At 37.9% G+C, this 17,828-nt stretch overlaps 1 protein-coding gene across 13 annotated transcripts in view; it reads right to left on the minus strand.

The window, feature by feature from the left end:
- VWA3B (von Willebrand factor A domain containing 3B) overlaps positions 1–17,828 on the minus strand; it is a 224,064-nt gene that overhangs the window by 110,908 nt on the left and 95,328 nt on the right. For 12 of the 13 annotated variants that reach the window (XR_002342532.1, XM_021087236.1, XM_021087230.1 and 9 more), the window contains 2 exons: positions 15,831–15,962; positions 586–684 (listed from right to left, as the gene is read on the minus strand). Coding sequence is in view for 12 of the 13 variants with exons in the window: in XM_021087236.1 (XP_020942895.1) it covers positions 586–684; positions 15,831–15,962 (231 nt within the window). In the remaining variant the exon portion in view is untranslated. The remainder of the gene's footprint in view (positions 1–585; positions 685–15,830; positions 15,963–17,828) is intronic. The other variant, XM_021087240.1, reaches the window with a different exon arrangement.

Below are 17,828 nucleotides of genomic sequence, written 5' to 3' on the forward strand. Positions count from 1 at the left end.
TATTTAATGCCCAGAGCATTAGTCTTTCATTCACAAAGCTCAAAAGAAGATGAACAGACTCCACTAAAACTTTTCAAATATTTTCCAGTCAGGCTAAACAAAACAAAGAACAATTCATCAGAAAGGCATGCTTTTGTTGAAATGATTACTAAGTTAAAATTAGGAGCAAAACCAAAGACATTGTGCAGTGACATGTTTAGACTCAGAGTCCCCAAAGGAGAAAAAAAATCAAAAAGAATCTCCTCACTCTTAGTTTATAGTAAAATATAAACCAGTCTTCCATGGAAGGCAGACATCTCCTTTCATGGGGTTGGTTTCCAGGTCTTGGGATCTTGGGGCGTGTGTCCTGTCAACCAGAGAATGCTCACTGTCAACTAAATCCTCCTCAGTGCTGCAGCAGACAAAGGAATTCCTCAGTGCAGCTTTTTTTTTTTTTTTTTTTAATCTCCATTCTGGGTCCCTAAACCAAGCAAATATCTCTCAACGGCTCTTTGACAGCAATTGGAAAGTTCCCCCAAACCCACCCTCATGATCCACTTTTCCGGTATTAGCAAGCCCCTCATTGTTCCCCACTTCGACGGGTACCTGATCAGGTCTCCCATCTGTCAAAAGGTAGATTACTTGTGTTTCTTTATCAGCAAAAGCAACTTTCAGGGCATTCAGGGTGTTTGTGGAACTTCCAACCTACAGAAAAGAGAGAGAGAGAGACCACAAGTGCATCCTCGAATCTCAAAGAAAGATCTCACGAGAAAGTGTTATTTATTCTCTGCTTCCAAAAAGAAAAGTACTCGTGAAATCCAAGATAAATTACAATTATACTGAGATAATAATTTAAGCCCAGAAGTTCTAAGAAGCCAAATCCCTGGATGTGTCATAAAAGCGTCCATGCAAACAGTTCCAGGATAGCTAGGAGCCACGGCGATGGATTTCCTGTCCTGATGACAGAGCTCTTAATTCAGTTTTATCTTTGTGTGTTTCTCTGGGAGGCACTAACTCAGTTACTGTTCATTCAGCTGTCAGCATGGCTTAAACACGCAGCCTGAATGAATACACTCTGGTGGGGACCATGTTTGTTTCAAACCAGGATTTATTTGTGACACCCAATATTCGGGAAATGTGAGTGTGGTGATATTAGCAATCTGGAGGTAAAGAAAGAAACTGTAATATTTTAAAACGCCTGCAGTTTCTGCCCAGGGATGTAGAGCACTGGGAGGTGTGTCACTCCAAAACTCCAAGTAAAAAGAAGCCAGACACAATACATACATGATTTCTGTTAGGCCCATGGGGGGTCAGGTCACAGGACAGCTAAACCTGGGGAGAGGTGGTCACCTGCGGAGTCAAGCGAGATGCAAGCCCTGGTTTTAGGGACAGGATGCAGCCAGACACTAGTGCCAGCAGTTCGGCTGGGGTGACTGGTGACTCAGTAGAGGCTGGCCAGATGTATGTTGGCAAGAGGCCACAAATATGGGGGGATCAGCACTCTTTTGAAGGTGGTTTCACCACAAACATTATGGGATGCTCACAGAATAGATCGGGGGAGTCTAGAAAAGGCTCTTCAGGTGCAGAACTGGGGGACAGGAACAGTGACACGTGTATCTCCACGGAGACCCTCTCCTCTCTCTTCCTTGTAGAACAAAGGCCTTGATCTGTGTGTGCATATGGGGTGGGGGTAGCAACAAACACGCTCAGCCTTAGGGCAGTGGTCAAAACCCAAGAAGCCTGGGGAAAGGAAGGAGTAAATAACAAACCCTATACCTACAGAGGAGCAGGGCTGGGTGTGAGGCTCAGAGATACTGAGAAGGCCACACCCCTCGACCCCTAGACCCCGGACACCATACCCAACTAAGATGGAGGCATATTCAGAGAATACCCACCCCCATCACTCACATAGAAACATCAACTAACAAGTAACAAGCTCTCTCTGAGGTCCAACATAAAGAGAAAAATCAAAATCCAATGGAGGGCAGAGTAGACAACCTTCTGGCCCATCACCCCCACCCTGACACAAAGTATTGCTGCAAGAATTTGAGGGGTATGGGGTACTGAAGGAAGCAATAACAAGCAAACTTCAAACCCAGCCCAACTCCTAATTAATTTTAAACTGCTACACAATAGAAAGGCATGCTCATTTCCAGGCATAAAAAATATTTATCTCATCTGCACACCATTCCAAATTTTACCAACAATAACAACAAAGCCTACTAAATAGAAGAATAAATACTACAAGAGACAAAGTAACAATCAGAAACAAACTCAGAGGTAGGACACAGATGCTGAAACCATCTGACAGAAAATTTAAAATAACTGTGATTCTTACAGTAAAACCTCTAATGGCAAAGGTGAATGGCATTCAAGACCCAGTGGGTAATTTCAGCAGAAAGGGAAACCTTAAGAAATGATAGAATATAAATGCTAACAATAAAAAAAACATAGTAGTAAGATGAAGAGGTCTTTCAAAGGGCCCATAAGTACAGTTGTCCCTCAACATCTGCAAGGGTTGGTCCAAGACCCTATCCCCGCCGCCCCCACCTATAGGTACCAAAATTCACAGATATGCAAGTCCCTTATATAAAATGGCATAGTATTTGCATATAGACTACACAATTCTCACTTCTACTTTATATCATCTTTAGATTACTTATAATACCTAATACAATTTAAATGCTATGTAAATAGTTGCTGATGTGCAGCAAACTCAAGTTTTGGGTTTTGGAACTTTCTGGAGTTAAAATTTGTTTTTCCATCTGAGATTGGTTGAATCTATGGATGCAAAACTTGCAGATACAGAGGGACAACTGTAGGTTCAAAACAGGAAGGAATTGGTGAACATAAAGATCAATCAGTAGAAATTACCTAGACTGAAAAACGAAGAGGTAAAAAGAACAAATCAAAACAGAAAAGAGCATCAAAGAGCTGTGGAACAATATCAAATGGTCTGACATATTTAATTGGAAACAAAGGAGAAGAGGGAAATATTTGAAAAATATTTCAAATATTTTTGAAAGGGAAGAAGAAATACCTGAAAAAAATAATGACTAAGAGTTTTCCAAAAATAATAACAGACACAACCCCACAGATCCAAGAAGGTGAGATAATACCAAGTAGGATAAATAAAATAAATGACCTAATATTTCTGCCAGCATGGTATCTAAGGAGGCCAAGTAGTGAGCTAGGACTTTCATCTACACCAACTGTAACACATCCTCCTTGCTCAATGATGTCCACTTTCACCCAGAAGTAACAAGGTCCCCACTAGGTGTGAACAGAGTCTGAGTGAGGAACCTGAACTTTGACCTGCACCTGCAAGTATGAGGCAGGGCCCACCCATCCCCTGAGAGAGCAGTGTCAGACAGAGCCAATGAAATAGAAGGTTAGAATAATATCCAGAACCTTTTTTTTTTTCATTGTTATTTCCCCAATACAATTTTTTTTTCTACTGTACAGCATGGTGACACAGATACACATAAAAAAAATGTCTAGGATTCAATCAATCCATCATACCAAGAACCACAAAGCTCTCAACCTGAGTGAAAAAGACCACAGATACCAATACCAAGAAGACAGAGATGTTAGAATTATTTGACAAAGATTTTGGAGCAGCCACAATAAAAATGCTTCAACCAGCAATTATCAACAAGCTTGAAACAAATGAAAACAAAAAGCATCAGCAAAGACATGGAAAGTCTCATCAAAGATATAAAAGACATGAAGGAGAACCAAATGGAACTATTGGAACTTAGAAATACAGTGAAAAAAAATTTTCTTAAATCAGTACATTGGCGCAACATGAGAATGAGGGTACAATGGAAAGAATTAGTCAACTGGAACATTGAATAAAAGAAATTATCTAATCTGAGCAATAGAGAGGAAATATCTAAAGAAAAACAACAAGAACCCATAGCCTTAGGTGTGTATGTGACTGTAACAGAAGATTTAATATTTGTATTATCAGAAAAAGCATGGAGCTAGAAAACCACCTGAAGATATTATGCTTAATTCTCTCCAAATGTGGCAAGAGATATAAAGGCATAGATTCCAGAAACTGAGCAAACCCCAAAGGAATTCATGAAACTATATCAAAATTTGTGGGACGCACTAAGCAATGCTAAAAAATTTTAGAGCACTAAATACATACATTAGAAAAGAGAAAAAGGCAAGTAAATAATCTTAAGTTATCACCTCAAGGATCTAGTAAGGGAAAAGCAAGGTAAATCTAAAACAAGCTTACAAGTGTGCTGCTCTATATTTATCTTAGAAAAAATGAAAACTTATGTTGAAACAAAATCTTGAACATGAATTTCATAAAATATAGCCAAAAAGTGGAAATAACTCAAATGCTCTGCAATGAGTAAATGGTTAAATAAATTGGTACATCTATACCATAGAATAGTACTCAGCAATCAAAAGAAATAAACTATTTATACACGCAGCAACATAAATGAATCTCCAGGGAATTATGCTGAGTGAAAAGAGCCAATCCCACAAGTGTACATAGTACAGTGGAACTTTGAATCACACAAGGGTTAGGGGCACCAATCCTCTGTGCAGTCAAAAGCTGTATAACTTTACACTTGACCCTGTATTTGTGGTTCCATGTCCATGGATGCAACCAACCACAAATCATGTAGAACTGTAGTATATATTTGTTGAAAAAGATCCACTTATATATAACTCTATGTGGTTCAAAGCTGTGTTGTTCAAAGATCAATTGTATATGATTCCAGTTACATAACATTCATGAAGTAACAATACTGGAGTTACCACTGTGGCTCAATGGGTTATGAACCCAACTATTATCCATGAGGATGAGGATTTGATTCCTGGCCTCCCTTAGTGGGTTAAGGATCCAGCATTGCAGAGTTCCCATTGTGGCTATGGCATAGGCCAGGAGCTATACCTCCAATTTGAACCCTAGCCCTGGAACTTCCATACGCCACAGGTGCAGCCCTAAAACAAATAAACAAAGAAAAAACAACCCATTAAATACTACAATTCAAGAACCTGAGCAAACCCTAAATAGGGTAAAACCAAAGAAATCCACACCAAGACATACTGTATTTAAACTTCTCAAAAACAAAAGACAAAGAAAAATCCTAAAAACAGCTAAAGAGAAACAACACACTAACGATAAAGGAACATCAATTCAAATGACATCAGTTTCTAATTTGAAATCATTGAGACCAGAAGGAAATGGTACAGTATTTTTCAGGCGCTGAAAGGAAAGAACCGCAAGCCATGAATCATATATCTGGTAAAAAATATCCTCCCAAGTTGAAGAGAAGGAAAACAAAGAGAATTTATTGCTGGGAGACCCACCCTTAATAGCTAATGGAAGCTCTCAAAATAGGAAAAAAGTTGGAACTTCTAAATGAAAAAGAACAATGGAATGGGTAAATACAAAAGTAAACATGAGAGACAATCTGCAACCTCATGAGCTTCTTTAATCATGTTTTATGGTTGAAGTAAAAGTTTAACACCACATAATATGGTATATAATGCATGCAGAAGAAATACTTCAGACAATTACAGTTTTTAAATGGTCAGAGTAAAGGGATCTAAATGGAAGGAAGGATTGTACACTTAACTTGAAGTGATAAACCATCAATATTAGTAGGCTGTGTTAAGTTAAAAATATGTATGTGCATGTACGTGTGTGTGTGTGTGTGTGTGTGTGTGTGTGTGTGTGTAAACACCTAGGTCAACCATGAATAAAACTATATAAGGCAATACACTCAAAAACATTACAAGTAAATCAGAATAGGTGACTAAAACTTTTTTCAAATAATCCATAGGAAGGCAAGAAAAATAAGAGAACGAGAAACAAAAGAAATACAGAGAAAACAGCACAATGGGAAACTTAAGCCTTAAATATCAGTAATTATTTTACATGTAAATAGTCTAGATATACCAATTACAGGACAGAGACTGGAGAATGGACAAAAATATGACCAGCTCTGTACAGTGTGTAAGAAACTCACATTAGGAGTTCCCTTTGTGGCTCAGTGGTTAACCAACCCGACTAGGAACCATGAGGATGCAGGTTAGATCCCTGGCCTCACTCAGTGGGTTAAGGATCTGGCGTTGCCGTGGGCTGTGGTGTAGGTCGCAGATGCAGCCTGGATCCCATGTTGCTATGGCTGTGGCATAGGTGGGCAGCTGTAGCTCCGATTCCACCCCTAGCCTGGGAACTTCCACATGCCATGGTTGTGGCCCTAAAAAGCCAAAAAATACAAAAAAACAAAAAAAAAGAAACTCACTTCAAACATAACAACACAGATAGGTCAAAAGTATAGTGATGGAAAAATACATTATGTAAAACATTAACTTTTTAAAAAAGAAGTAACTTTATTAATACCACATAAAGTAGACTTTAAAGCAAAGAAAATGACTAGGAACAAAAAGGGATATAACATGATAAAAAGATCAATCTGCCAAGTAGACTATAAGCCTAAACGTGTATGCATCAAACAACAGCACCTCAAAACACATGAAGCAAAACAGAATAGAGCTGGAAGGAACAAAAGACAAATCAACAATATGGTTGGCGATTTTAATACCCCACTCTTACCAGTTGATAGAACTACTAAACCATCAGAAAGGATACAGAAAAACTGGACAATACCATTGACTGACTATATCAAATTAGCATCTATAAAACGTTCCACCCAACACAGAACACATATTCTTTCCACACAAACACTTAACACATAGGTTGAGTCATAACACAACCTTTAACAAATATAAAAGAATTTAAATCATAAGAGCATGTCCTCTGACTATAGTTGGATCAAAACAGAAATCATTAACAGAAAAACAACACAAAAATCTCCAAACACACAGAAATTTAAGAACAGGCTTTAAATAATTCATGGTCTATCTCAAGGGAAATAAAAAATTACATGAAAATTTGTGGGATGAGCTAAAGCAGTGCTGAGAGGGAATTTCTGGCACTAAACGCCAGCATTAGAAAAGAAGTATCTCAAATCAATAATCTATGTTCCTATTTCAAGAACCTACAAAAAAGCAAAATAAAATCAAAGAGGCAGAAGGAAGGAAATAATAAATATAAGAGCAGAAATCAATGAAATTCAATAGCGAAACAATAGAGAATATTAATGAAAGAAATTAATGTATATAATTTTTTAAATCAGGCTTTTAAAAATCTGGCTTAAAAAAAAAAAATCAGGAGGAGCTCCCCTTGTGGCGCAGTAGAAATGAATCCAACTAGTGTCAAAAAGGATGAAGATTTGATCCCTGGCCTCACTCAGTGGGTTGGGAAGAGATAGAATCATAGAACAGAACAGAAAATCCAGACAAGAGACCCACGGATGTACCCAGTTAATTTTTTTTACAAAGGAGCAAGAGCAATTCAGTGGAGAAGGTATAGCTTTTTCAATAATGGTGCTGGAGCTTTGAACATCTATAGGCAAAAAAATAAACCGTGACCTAAACCTCACACCTCATACAAGAATTAACTCAAAATGAATCATGGATTTAAATGTAAAATGTAAATCTATAAAAATTTGAGAAAAAAAATAGGAAAAAATCTTCAGTACCTAGGACTAGGCAGAGTTCTTAGACTTGACATCTTTAACTGAATGAAAATGACTAGAAAAATTTATCAAAATTTGTTGGATGCAGCTAAAGTAGTGCATGGAGGGATATTTCATTAAACTCTCAGATCAAAAAATAAAGATCTAACCTTGTTTTTTTAAAAAGCAAGTAGAAGTAGGAAATAATGAAACTAAGAGGGGACATTAGTGAAATTAAAAACATTTAAAAAGTGACCAAAACTGTCTCTGAAAAAAAAATCAATAAAATTGGGGGGAAAAAACTCTTCAAACTGACCAAGAAAGAGAATAGTCAAAAATTACCAATATCAGGAGTTCCCTTGTGGCTCAGCAGGTTAAGGATCTGGCATTGTCACTACAGTGGCATAGGTTTAATTCCTGCCCTGGGAGCTTCTGCATGGTATGAGCATGAACAAAAAAATTACTATTACCGTCACTATAGACCCCACAAAGATTAAAAGACTGATAAGGGAATACTACAAACAATTCTATGTCTATAAATTTGACATCTTGAAAGAAATGAACCACTTGCCTTCTAAGAAACAAATGACTAAAATGAACTCAAAGAGATATAAATAATCTGAAGTGTTCTGAATCTATTAAAGAAGATGAATTTGTAGCATAAATTCTTCCAACAAAGAAAAATCTGGGCCCAGATGATTTCAATGACAAGTTCTACCAGAGTTAAGGATGAAATAGCACTAATTATACATAGTCTTTTCCAGAAAAAAAAAATAAATAAAAGCATTACTGCTTCCCAGTCCACATTATGAGGCCAGCATCCCCTGATAACCAAAGTTAGAAAACAATTATAAGAAATCTACAGACCAATACCCCTCATATAACATTGACACAAAAATCCTCAATCAGATATACCAGCAAACTGAATGCAGAATATATAAAAAGGATAATCATGAACATGTGGAGATTATCCCAGAAATGCAAGGCCAGTTCTCACTGGAGAATAAATCAACATAATTCTTCATATGAACAGACTACAGAGAGGCTCAACAGATGCAGAAAATACATTTGAAAAAATTCAACATTCATTTATGATAACAATTCCCAGCAAACCAAAAACAGAGGGGAATTTTGTTAGCCCGCTAAAGCACATCTGGGGGAAAAAAAAAAAAAAAAGCCTACAGCTGTCAAAGTACTTAATGGTGAAAGACTGGATGCTTTGCCTCTAAGATCAGGAGCAAGGCAAGGATGTATGTTCTCACCACTCCTATTTAACATCACATTGAAAGTCCTAGACAATTTATTAAAGCAATAAAAAGAAATAAAATCCATATGGATTAGAAACAAAGAAACAAAAACCATCTCTGCTCATAGATAACAGCAATGAAAATCCCAGGTAGTCTACAAAATGTCCAGAACAAGTCAGTTTAGCCAGTGTGTAGGATATGAGATTTTTGTTTATTACAAAAGTCAACTGTAATAATTAAAATGTAACAAGTACCATTTATAATAGTAACAAAAAGGATCTAAATAAGTAAAGAAATGCACAGTATTAAAATGTCAATTCTCCTTAATCTGATGTATAGACAACGAAATCTTTATCAAAATCCCAATTTATTTTCTTGTAGACTTCAACAACTAATTCTAAAATTTATAAGGTGGATCAAAGGAATAACCAAAGAAATTGCAAAGAGGAAAGAAGTTAGAGGACTCAAAGCTGATTTCAAGATTTAGTAGAAAGTTACAGTAGTAAATACAATGTGACTTTGGCAAAAGAATAGACAACTAGTTCAATGAAACAGAACAGAGACCCCAGAAATAGACCCACACAAGATACTGTCAAATGATTTTGACAAAGAAGCAAAGGAAGAAAGGATAACAATTTCAACAAACAGAGCTGGACTTCATCTCACACCTCATATAAAAATGAATTCAAAATGGACCTTAAACATAAATGTGCAACTCTAACACTTTAAAAACAAACCAGGAGAAATCTTGGATGCCTTGGGTTTGGCAGAAATCATAGGAAAACAAACAACTCAAAAAGCAGGCAAAAGATCCAAAGAGATACTTCACCAAAGAAGATACCTAGGTGACAAGAAACTTATGAAAAGATGCTCAAGACGATTTAGGTAAATGTAAACTCAAACCATAACAGGATACCACCATACATATTTATCCAGTTAGAACAGTTAAAATAAAACAACCTGACAATATCAAGGGCTGGAGAGGATGTAACACAGCTGGAATTTCCATACAGTGCGAGGGGGAATGCAATGGTCCTGCCACTGTGGAAAACCGGTTTGGCAGCCTGTTATAAAGTTAAACAAATTCTTAACCATATGACCCAGCAATCTAATTTCCATCTATATATTTGCACCCAAGGGAAATGAAAACTTACTGTTGGGATATCATTCTCTGTGTGTCACGTGCATTTCTATATATCTTATAAGCAGAGGCACTGCCATTGCTCTGGTCTATCTTTTCAAGGATGTTTATATAGCAAACAGCCTTGGAAGATACAGGTAACATTTCCCTCCAGAGCAAAGGGCAAGCATGCTTATTATCCAGTATGAAGATAATATCTAGCTCTAGACCAGAGGACAAGTGTGCCTACAAACCATTAAAGAAAATTAAGTTTCCCTAAGTTCAGGGTCACTCTCCTTTAACACAACTACTGTGTCTGCAAGTGTCACCTGGCCCTCTTCATACCACCCCATGGGAACTGCAGTTCAGGGAACTGGTGCAAGAAAACGCTCATGTGCTGGCTACTGTTTTTGCTGTGAGTAATGAAGTCCATTGTTTCTCACCTAGGAGGCTTGAGTCTCCCGCCCCCATTCATGTTTGTTTGCAAATAAAATAAGTCTCACACCCTTCACAGTTCTTGACATATATTCACACAAAAATCTATATGTAAATGATCACAGCAGTTTTATTTCTAAGTGCCCCAAATGGGAAATGACACAGATGTCCTTTAACGGAGAATGGATAAACAGTTTTACACTATACAATGGAATCTATTCATCAATAAAAAGGAACTCTTGATTCATGAAACAACTTGGATGAATATCTTAAATGCATTTTGCCAAATGAAAAAAGCTAGAAGCAAAAGGCTACATGTTGTATAATTCCATTTATATGACATTCTGGAAAAGATAAACTGTAGGAACAGGAAGACCAGTGGTTACCTGGTTACCAAAAAAGGGGAGGGGTTAACTACAAAGGGGCACATGAGGAAATCCGGGGGGGTGGGCGGGTGAATATAACTACCATCTTTGAATATTGTGGTGTAAATACATGACTCTATGCCTGTGTCAAAATCTATAGAACTCTACACCAAAAGAGTGTTTTTTACAGGGTATAAATTCAACTAGGATATGGGGGGGCAAGATGGAAGGCAGACTGTGACCAATGACCTAACTATATTACACATGAATAACATAATTACACTGAAGGGGTTGGGTAGAAAAATATTGGACTTAGCACATTTAGAAAACAGTCTTGACTGGATATTCTAAGACTAAAGAGAAAAAGAACTAACTGCAGTGTCCTCAGCTGATAAACCTTATTTCCCATTGAATATGGATTCGTAATTCTGAAACTGCTTCATATGTGTGCTAGAGTTGAACATATAAGTAAACACATTATAGATAGTGAGGGTCTGGTTCTCACCATCAAAGAAGTTACAAACAAGCAAATAGTTTCATTACAAATGAATCCTTCTGGCTCTATATTGCAGCAAGCACAAGTTCATATCAGTAGGAACCCATGGCTTTGTTTTTCTTTTTAATGTAAATACACATAGATACAGAAATATAGGTATTTATATACCCATAGGCACTGTATGTATATTTCCTATCTCTGACCACTGAGAAGGCCTGAAACAGTGACAAACTGAAGTGCCAAGATTTTGGTTTCTAAATACCATTCTCTTTTTTTAAAAAATTTTTTATTGTTATTTCCCCAGTACAATTTTTATTCTACTGTACAGCATGGTGACCCAGTTACACATACATATACACATTCTTTTTTCTCACATTATCATGCTCCATCATAAGGGACCAGACATAGTTCCCAGTGCTACACAGCTGGATCTCATTGCTAATCCATTCCAAAGGCAATAGTCTGCATCGATTAACCCCAAGCTCCCAATCCATCCAATCCCACCCTCTCCCCTTTGGCAACCACAAGTCTATTCTCCAAGTCCAAGATTTTCTCTTCTGTGGAAAGGTTCATTTGTGCCATATATTAGATTCCAGACATAAGTGATATTGTACGGTATTTGCCTTTCTGACTTACTTCACTCAGTGTGAGAGTCTCTAGTTCCATCCATGTTGCTGCAAATGGCATTATTTTGTTCTTTTTTGTGGCTGAGTAGTATTCCATTGTGTATATATACCACAGCTTCCTAATCTAATCATTTGTTGATGGACATTTGGGTTGTTTTCATGTCTTGGCTATTGTAAATAGAGCTGCAATGAACATGCAAGTGCAAGTGTCTTTTTTAAGGAAAGTTTTGTCCGGATATATGCCCAATAGTGGGGTTGCTGGGTCATACGGCAGTTCTATGTATAGTTTTCTCCATAGTGGTTGTACCAGCTTACATTCCCACCAACAGTGCAGGAGGGTTCCCTTTTCTCCACACCCCCTCCAGCATTTGTTATTTGTGGACTTATTAATGATGGCCATTCTCTATATGGTTGAATTAATAAATAAAAGGCATGAAAAGGGAAGCTCTTCCTTATAGAAAAATTTCAACAAATAAAAGAATGAAGGAAATAGAAAACCACCATTAGAACACCACAGTAATAGCTGCCGTAGGGGAGGTCCACCACTGAATTCTGCAATTAGTGGGTGAAAGTTTAAGGAAGCAAGATATCCACAGAGCCTCAAAGAATCTCCTCCAAAACATTTATTGTTCATAAAGGGAAAAAAGAGTAGCTTTATAGGGGAGAAACCTGGCAGATGTCACACTAACCCAGTGATCCAAGTTAGTACCACCAATTTTAAGGCTTGTCAAGGTCATGTACCACAGGATATGATGCACTGAGAATGCCATGTCATCTCCTCCCCCAAATCCATGACACTAATCTCATCATGAGAAAACACCAAAGAAAGCTAAATTGAAGGACATACTATGAAACAGATGATCAGCAGTCTTCAAAAGTGTCAAGGTCATTAAAACCAAAGAAAGACTGAGAACTGTCCAACTGGAGGAGACTTAAGGGCATCCTGCACTAAATGCCATGTGGGATCCTAGGCTGCATCTTAGGACATAGTGGAAAAATGAATGGACTCTGAAGGAAGACTGTAATTTACTTACAATATCTATGTAATTTTCTTTGTTCTGACAATTGTGCTATGGTTATGTCCCAACTTAACACTGGGGGAAGCTGGATGAATGGTGTATTAAAACTCCCTATACTATTTCTGCTACTCTTTTTGTTGAGTCTAAAATGATTTCAAAATAAAAAGTTAAGAAAAAGAGATAAAAACTGCTGCTGCATTTGAGCAGCAGCAATGTAGCTCAGGTGGTTAGCAGAAGAACAAGGCTTCTTTTTGAATCTTATTGACAAGCCCATGTTGGGGGTATGGCTGGAGAGATGGTGGAAAAGCTGGAGTAAGTCATATGAGAACCACAGGGAAGCCAGTCAGCAGGCGGCACCTGTTTCGCATCTGTTCCAGCAGCAACCTTGGATCATAACCCAGACCAACCTACCAGGCAGGTGCTGCCCAGGTTGTGCTTCTCTGACCTTAGGGCTGGCTATGCCATCTGACCACTGCAATGTGACACCAGCACATGGCAGGCTCATAGAGCCTGAGTAGTGTCCTGAAATTACAGGGTTTATTGCTTTATTATTCCAAAGAATAATACAGGAATCTGGTCTTATTGAAAACAAATTTTGTACATTCAGCAAGCAAGCCAGGGTGCTTCAGTGAAGGTTTTTGAAGAGACCAGAACCACACTTTACAAATAATGATCTGAGTTCTATTTCTAGCCATTTATATGGCTGATTCTATTCATTAGTGATTTTTATATAATGCAGAACCCACTAATGTTTTTATCCAATAGATTACATATATATTATCTTATTATCACCAACTCTAGATTAGTTGGCCCTGAATTATGATATTTCCTGTTACCTATAGTCTATAAAGGAAGAGAACATATGTCCCAAGGAAATTTATTGGATAACCCCAAACATTTAACAAGGTGGGTATGAATTTAATACTCTTTCTCTGCTTAAGATGGCCAGTTAGGACAAATTTTTACAGGCCTTATTATTTCTTATAGAATATATTTACTTCTCCCATTTAAAAAAAAAAGAATCTCAGAAGAACTCCAGAATATCTCAGTGACAGCACAAGCCCTGCCTGGTTAATAGTCAGGGAGCTCTACTAATGTCCATAATGTGGCTTCTTCAAATCCAGGACTCTAAACTTAGGCACTGAACTGTTTTATTTTATTTTATTATTATTACTATTAATTTTTGTCTTTTCTAGGGCTGCACCCACAGAATATGGAGGTTCCCAGGCTAGGGTCCAATTGGAGCTATAGCCACCGGCCTATGCCAGAGCCACAGCAATACCAGATCCAAGACGCATCTGCAACCAACACCACAGCTCACAGCAACACCGGATCCTTAACCTGCTGAGTGGGACCAGGGATCTAACCCGCAACCTCATAGTTCCTAGTTGGATTTGTTAACCACTGTGCCACGACGGGAACTCCTGAACTGTTTTAAAGATATCTGTGATCTGTTATTTGACTTTTTAAGAATAGCCTTTGGGGGGTTCCCATTGTGTCTCAGCAGTTAATGAACCCAACCAGTGTCCATGAGGACTTGGGTTTGATCCCTGGCTTTGTTCAGTGGGTTGAGGATCCAGTATTGCCATGAGCTGTGGTGTAGGTCAAAGACGTAGTTCAGATCGCACGTTGCTATGGTTGTGGTATAGGCCGCAGCTGTAGCTCCGATTCAACCTCTAGCCTAGGAACTTCCATATGCCATGGGTGTTGCCCTAAAAAGGCAAAAAAAAAAAAAAAAAAAAAAAAAGGAATAGCCCTTGATTTCAATGTTAGTATATCTTATATATCTGGAATGCTGTGTGGTTGTGGAAAGAGGAAATTTTAAAATTAAGATAAATTGGAGAAGAGAAAATTTAAGGAAAGGAAAACCCTTTGCAGTCTGTTTTAATGCCAAGAGCAGTAGCTTTAAAGTCTTCTAAGTAAAATGCAGGCCTGAAGAAAGTTTTCACCTTCTTATTATATCTGGACGCCCTACCTCCATCCTTGCTCTCAGCCCGAACCACTCACATCATAGGGTACAGTTTCACAAGTGCATTACTTTTGAATAAAGTCCGCTGTTAAAAATAGCTGTAATAGGAGTTCCTGTCGTGGCTCAGTGGTTAACGAATCCAACTAGGAACCATGAGGTTGCGGGTTCGATTCCTGGCCTTGCTCAGGGGGTTAAGGATCTGGCGTTGCCGTAAGCTGTGGTGTAGGTCGCAGACGCGGCTTGGATCCCGCATTGCTGTGGCTCTGCTGTAGGCCAGTGGCTATGGCTCCGATTCGACCTCTATGCTGGGGGAGTGGCCCAAGAAATGGCAAAAAGATTTAAAAAAAAAGAAACCCACAAAAACCCATTGATCTGTCCTGCTGATCAACAAGCATTCTGTCATTTATTTAAAAAAATTAGCTGTAATATATCATTTGAAACAATAATGCACTGTCAGAAGAAACAAGTGTGAATGTTTAAGTTAAAAAAATTATAGTTTCAAGTTTGTTTTCATAAAGAGGCTGAGACTTGAGCCAAGGGTAGGTGTGGAAACAGAGTGCTCTCAGTAGAAGCTTATCTAAATGTTAGTATATTGACGCAAGAGAATTGGGAGTTTGGGATTAGCTGATGCAAACTATTATACACAGACTAGATAAACAAAGAGGACTTATTGTATAGCACTATACAGTATTCAAGGAACTATATTCAATATCCTATGATAAACCATAGTGGAAAACAATATGAAAAAATGATATATATGTAAAACTGAATCACTTTGCTATGCAGTGGAAATTAACACAACATTGTAAATGGACTATACTCAATAAAATAAATTTTTAAAAAAGCAATTAATGTGAATATTTTATAAAAAGAGAGAGAGAAAGATTGGGTTAATGCTACCTTTGTAAACAAAGGAATGTCTATTGTGAAGCCACTGCCATCCTTGAAGTTCAAAGTACTTTCTCAAGTATTTCGAGCCTCATCTCTATCCTTCTTTCCCCAGACCCAGTCTCCTTCTTACCTTAATGTCTCTAACCCAGGCCTGGGCTGCTTTCAGATTGTCTTCATTGATTTCAACAAGCTTTTCCCGCCAAGCCACAGCTTGAGCATCAAACTGCACAAAATTGAATTTCCTTTTATATTTCAGCTGTTCCTGCAAAACACAATTATGATTTAACCATGAAACCACTCAAATATGAGAAAAAGTTAAGACAGGCCATGGCTGGACACTATTTTCAGTTCTAGGAGCTAAAAATTACCTTCAGTAGAGAAAATCTTATCTAGTATAAAAGGCATTTAAATAAAATTTACCTATAGTTTGTATATTAAACTAGACAAATATATATATATATGAACACATATGTATAAGTTTATATACATATACTATGATATTAAATTTTGACTTTTTTTTTTTTTTTTGGCCATGCCTGCAGCATGCAGGAGTTCCTGGGCCAGGGATTGGACCCACAACGCTGCAGTGACCCAAGCCACAGCAATGACAATGCCGGGTCCTTAACCTGCTGAGCCACCAGAGAACTCCAAATCTAGTCTTTAATACTGAGATTAATGGTATGCTGAATAGGAACACTAAATGCAAAATGGTTAAAAAAAAGAGAGAAACCTAAAATGATGTTGTCGCTTTGGTGATCATCTTTTTCTTTTTTTTTTTCCCGTGGGTACGAAATCAGTAAATATCAATGAGCACAGATATTCTAAAAATTGATGGCTAGTTTGTTGAGTATATACCCAACTGTGTACATATTTCTTTTTTTATTACTCAATGAATTTATTACATTTATAGTTGTACAATGATCATCACAATCCAATTTTATAGGATTTCTATCCCACAACCCCAGTACATCCCCCCACCCCTCAAACTGTCTCCTTTGCAAACCATAAGTAACAATGAAAGATCAGAAAAAGAAATTAGGGAAGCAATCCCATTTACCATCACATCCAAAAGAATAAAATACCTAGGAGTAAATCTACCTAAAGAGACAAAAGACCTGTACTCTGAAAACTCTAAGACACTGATGAAAGAAATCAAAGATGACACAAATAGATGGAAAGGCATACCATGCTCTTGGAGTGGAAGAGTCAATATTATCAAAATGACTGTACTGCCCAAGGCAATCTACAGATCAATGCAATCCCTTTCAAATTACCAAGGATATTTTTCACAGAACTCGAACAAAATATTTTAAATTTTGTTTGGAAGCACAAAAGACACAGAATATCCAAAGACATCCTGAAAAAGAAAAATGGAGCTGGAGAAATCAGACTCCCCGACTTCAGACGATACTACAAAGCAACAGTCATCAAAACCATATGGTACTGGTGATCATCTTTTTGGAAGGCTGTTATTTGGCTGAAGATTTGTCCACCTGCCTTACATCAGCCTCTATTTCTCCAGTAGAAGTTCATCAAATTAAACAAAACTGTATTTTGTATTTGTCAAACACTCCATTGTTTTCTGTGATTCACACTCACACCTCCTAACAATACTCTAATGCCCATCCATTTATAGATGTGGAAACTAGGACTGGGAGCATAAGCAAAGGACTTCAGGTCACAGGACTCAGAGGCAGTACAGGTGGAATAAAGACTGGAAGCTCCTGACCACTGGCCCACGTTCCTCTACACATCAGTTCTGAGGCCAGGGCACACAGCCTCTCTGATACACATGGGAAATTAGAATGAAACTGCTGAGCTGAAGTGTGTCTGGAAAACAATGGAGGCATATGCACACCACAGATTTCCAGACAGAGAAAACCTGGAGAAATAGACATAGAAATTCCCTCAGCAACCCATACATTACAGGAAGGACCCATGGACAGAAGGTCTTCCCTGAAAAGAACTGATGAGTTTCTCACTGGTAAAAGGGAGCCCTTTTCTGCAGAGGCTTCCCGGTGATTTCAGATTGCAAACCTGGCCTGTGCATCTCTCATAGGCACTTCAAGGCCGGACAGGCAGAGATACACTCATGATTCCCAGGCCCCCACGTGCATGATCTCAACCA

The sequence above is a fragment of the Sus scrofa genome, chromosome 3, assembly GCF_000003025.6.
Source record: "Sus scrofa isolate TJ Tabasco breed Duroc chromosome 3, Sscrofa11.1, whole genome shotgun sequence".
In the NCBI taxonomy this organism is placed as follows: domain Eukaryota; kingdom Metazoa; phylum Chordata; class Mammalia; order Artiodactyla; family Suidae; genus Sus; species Sus scrofa.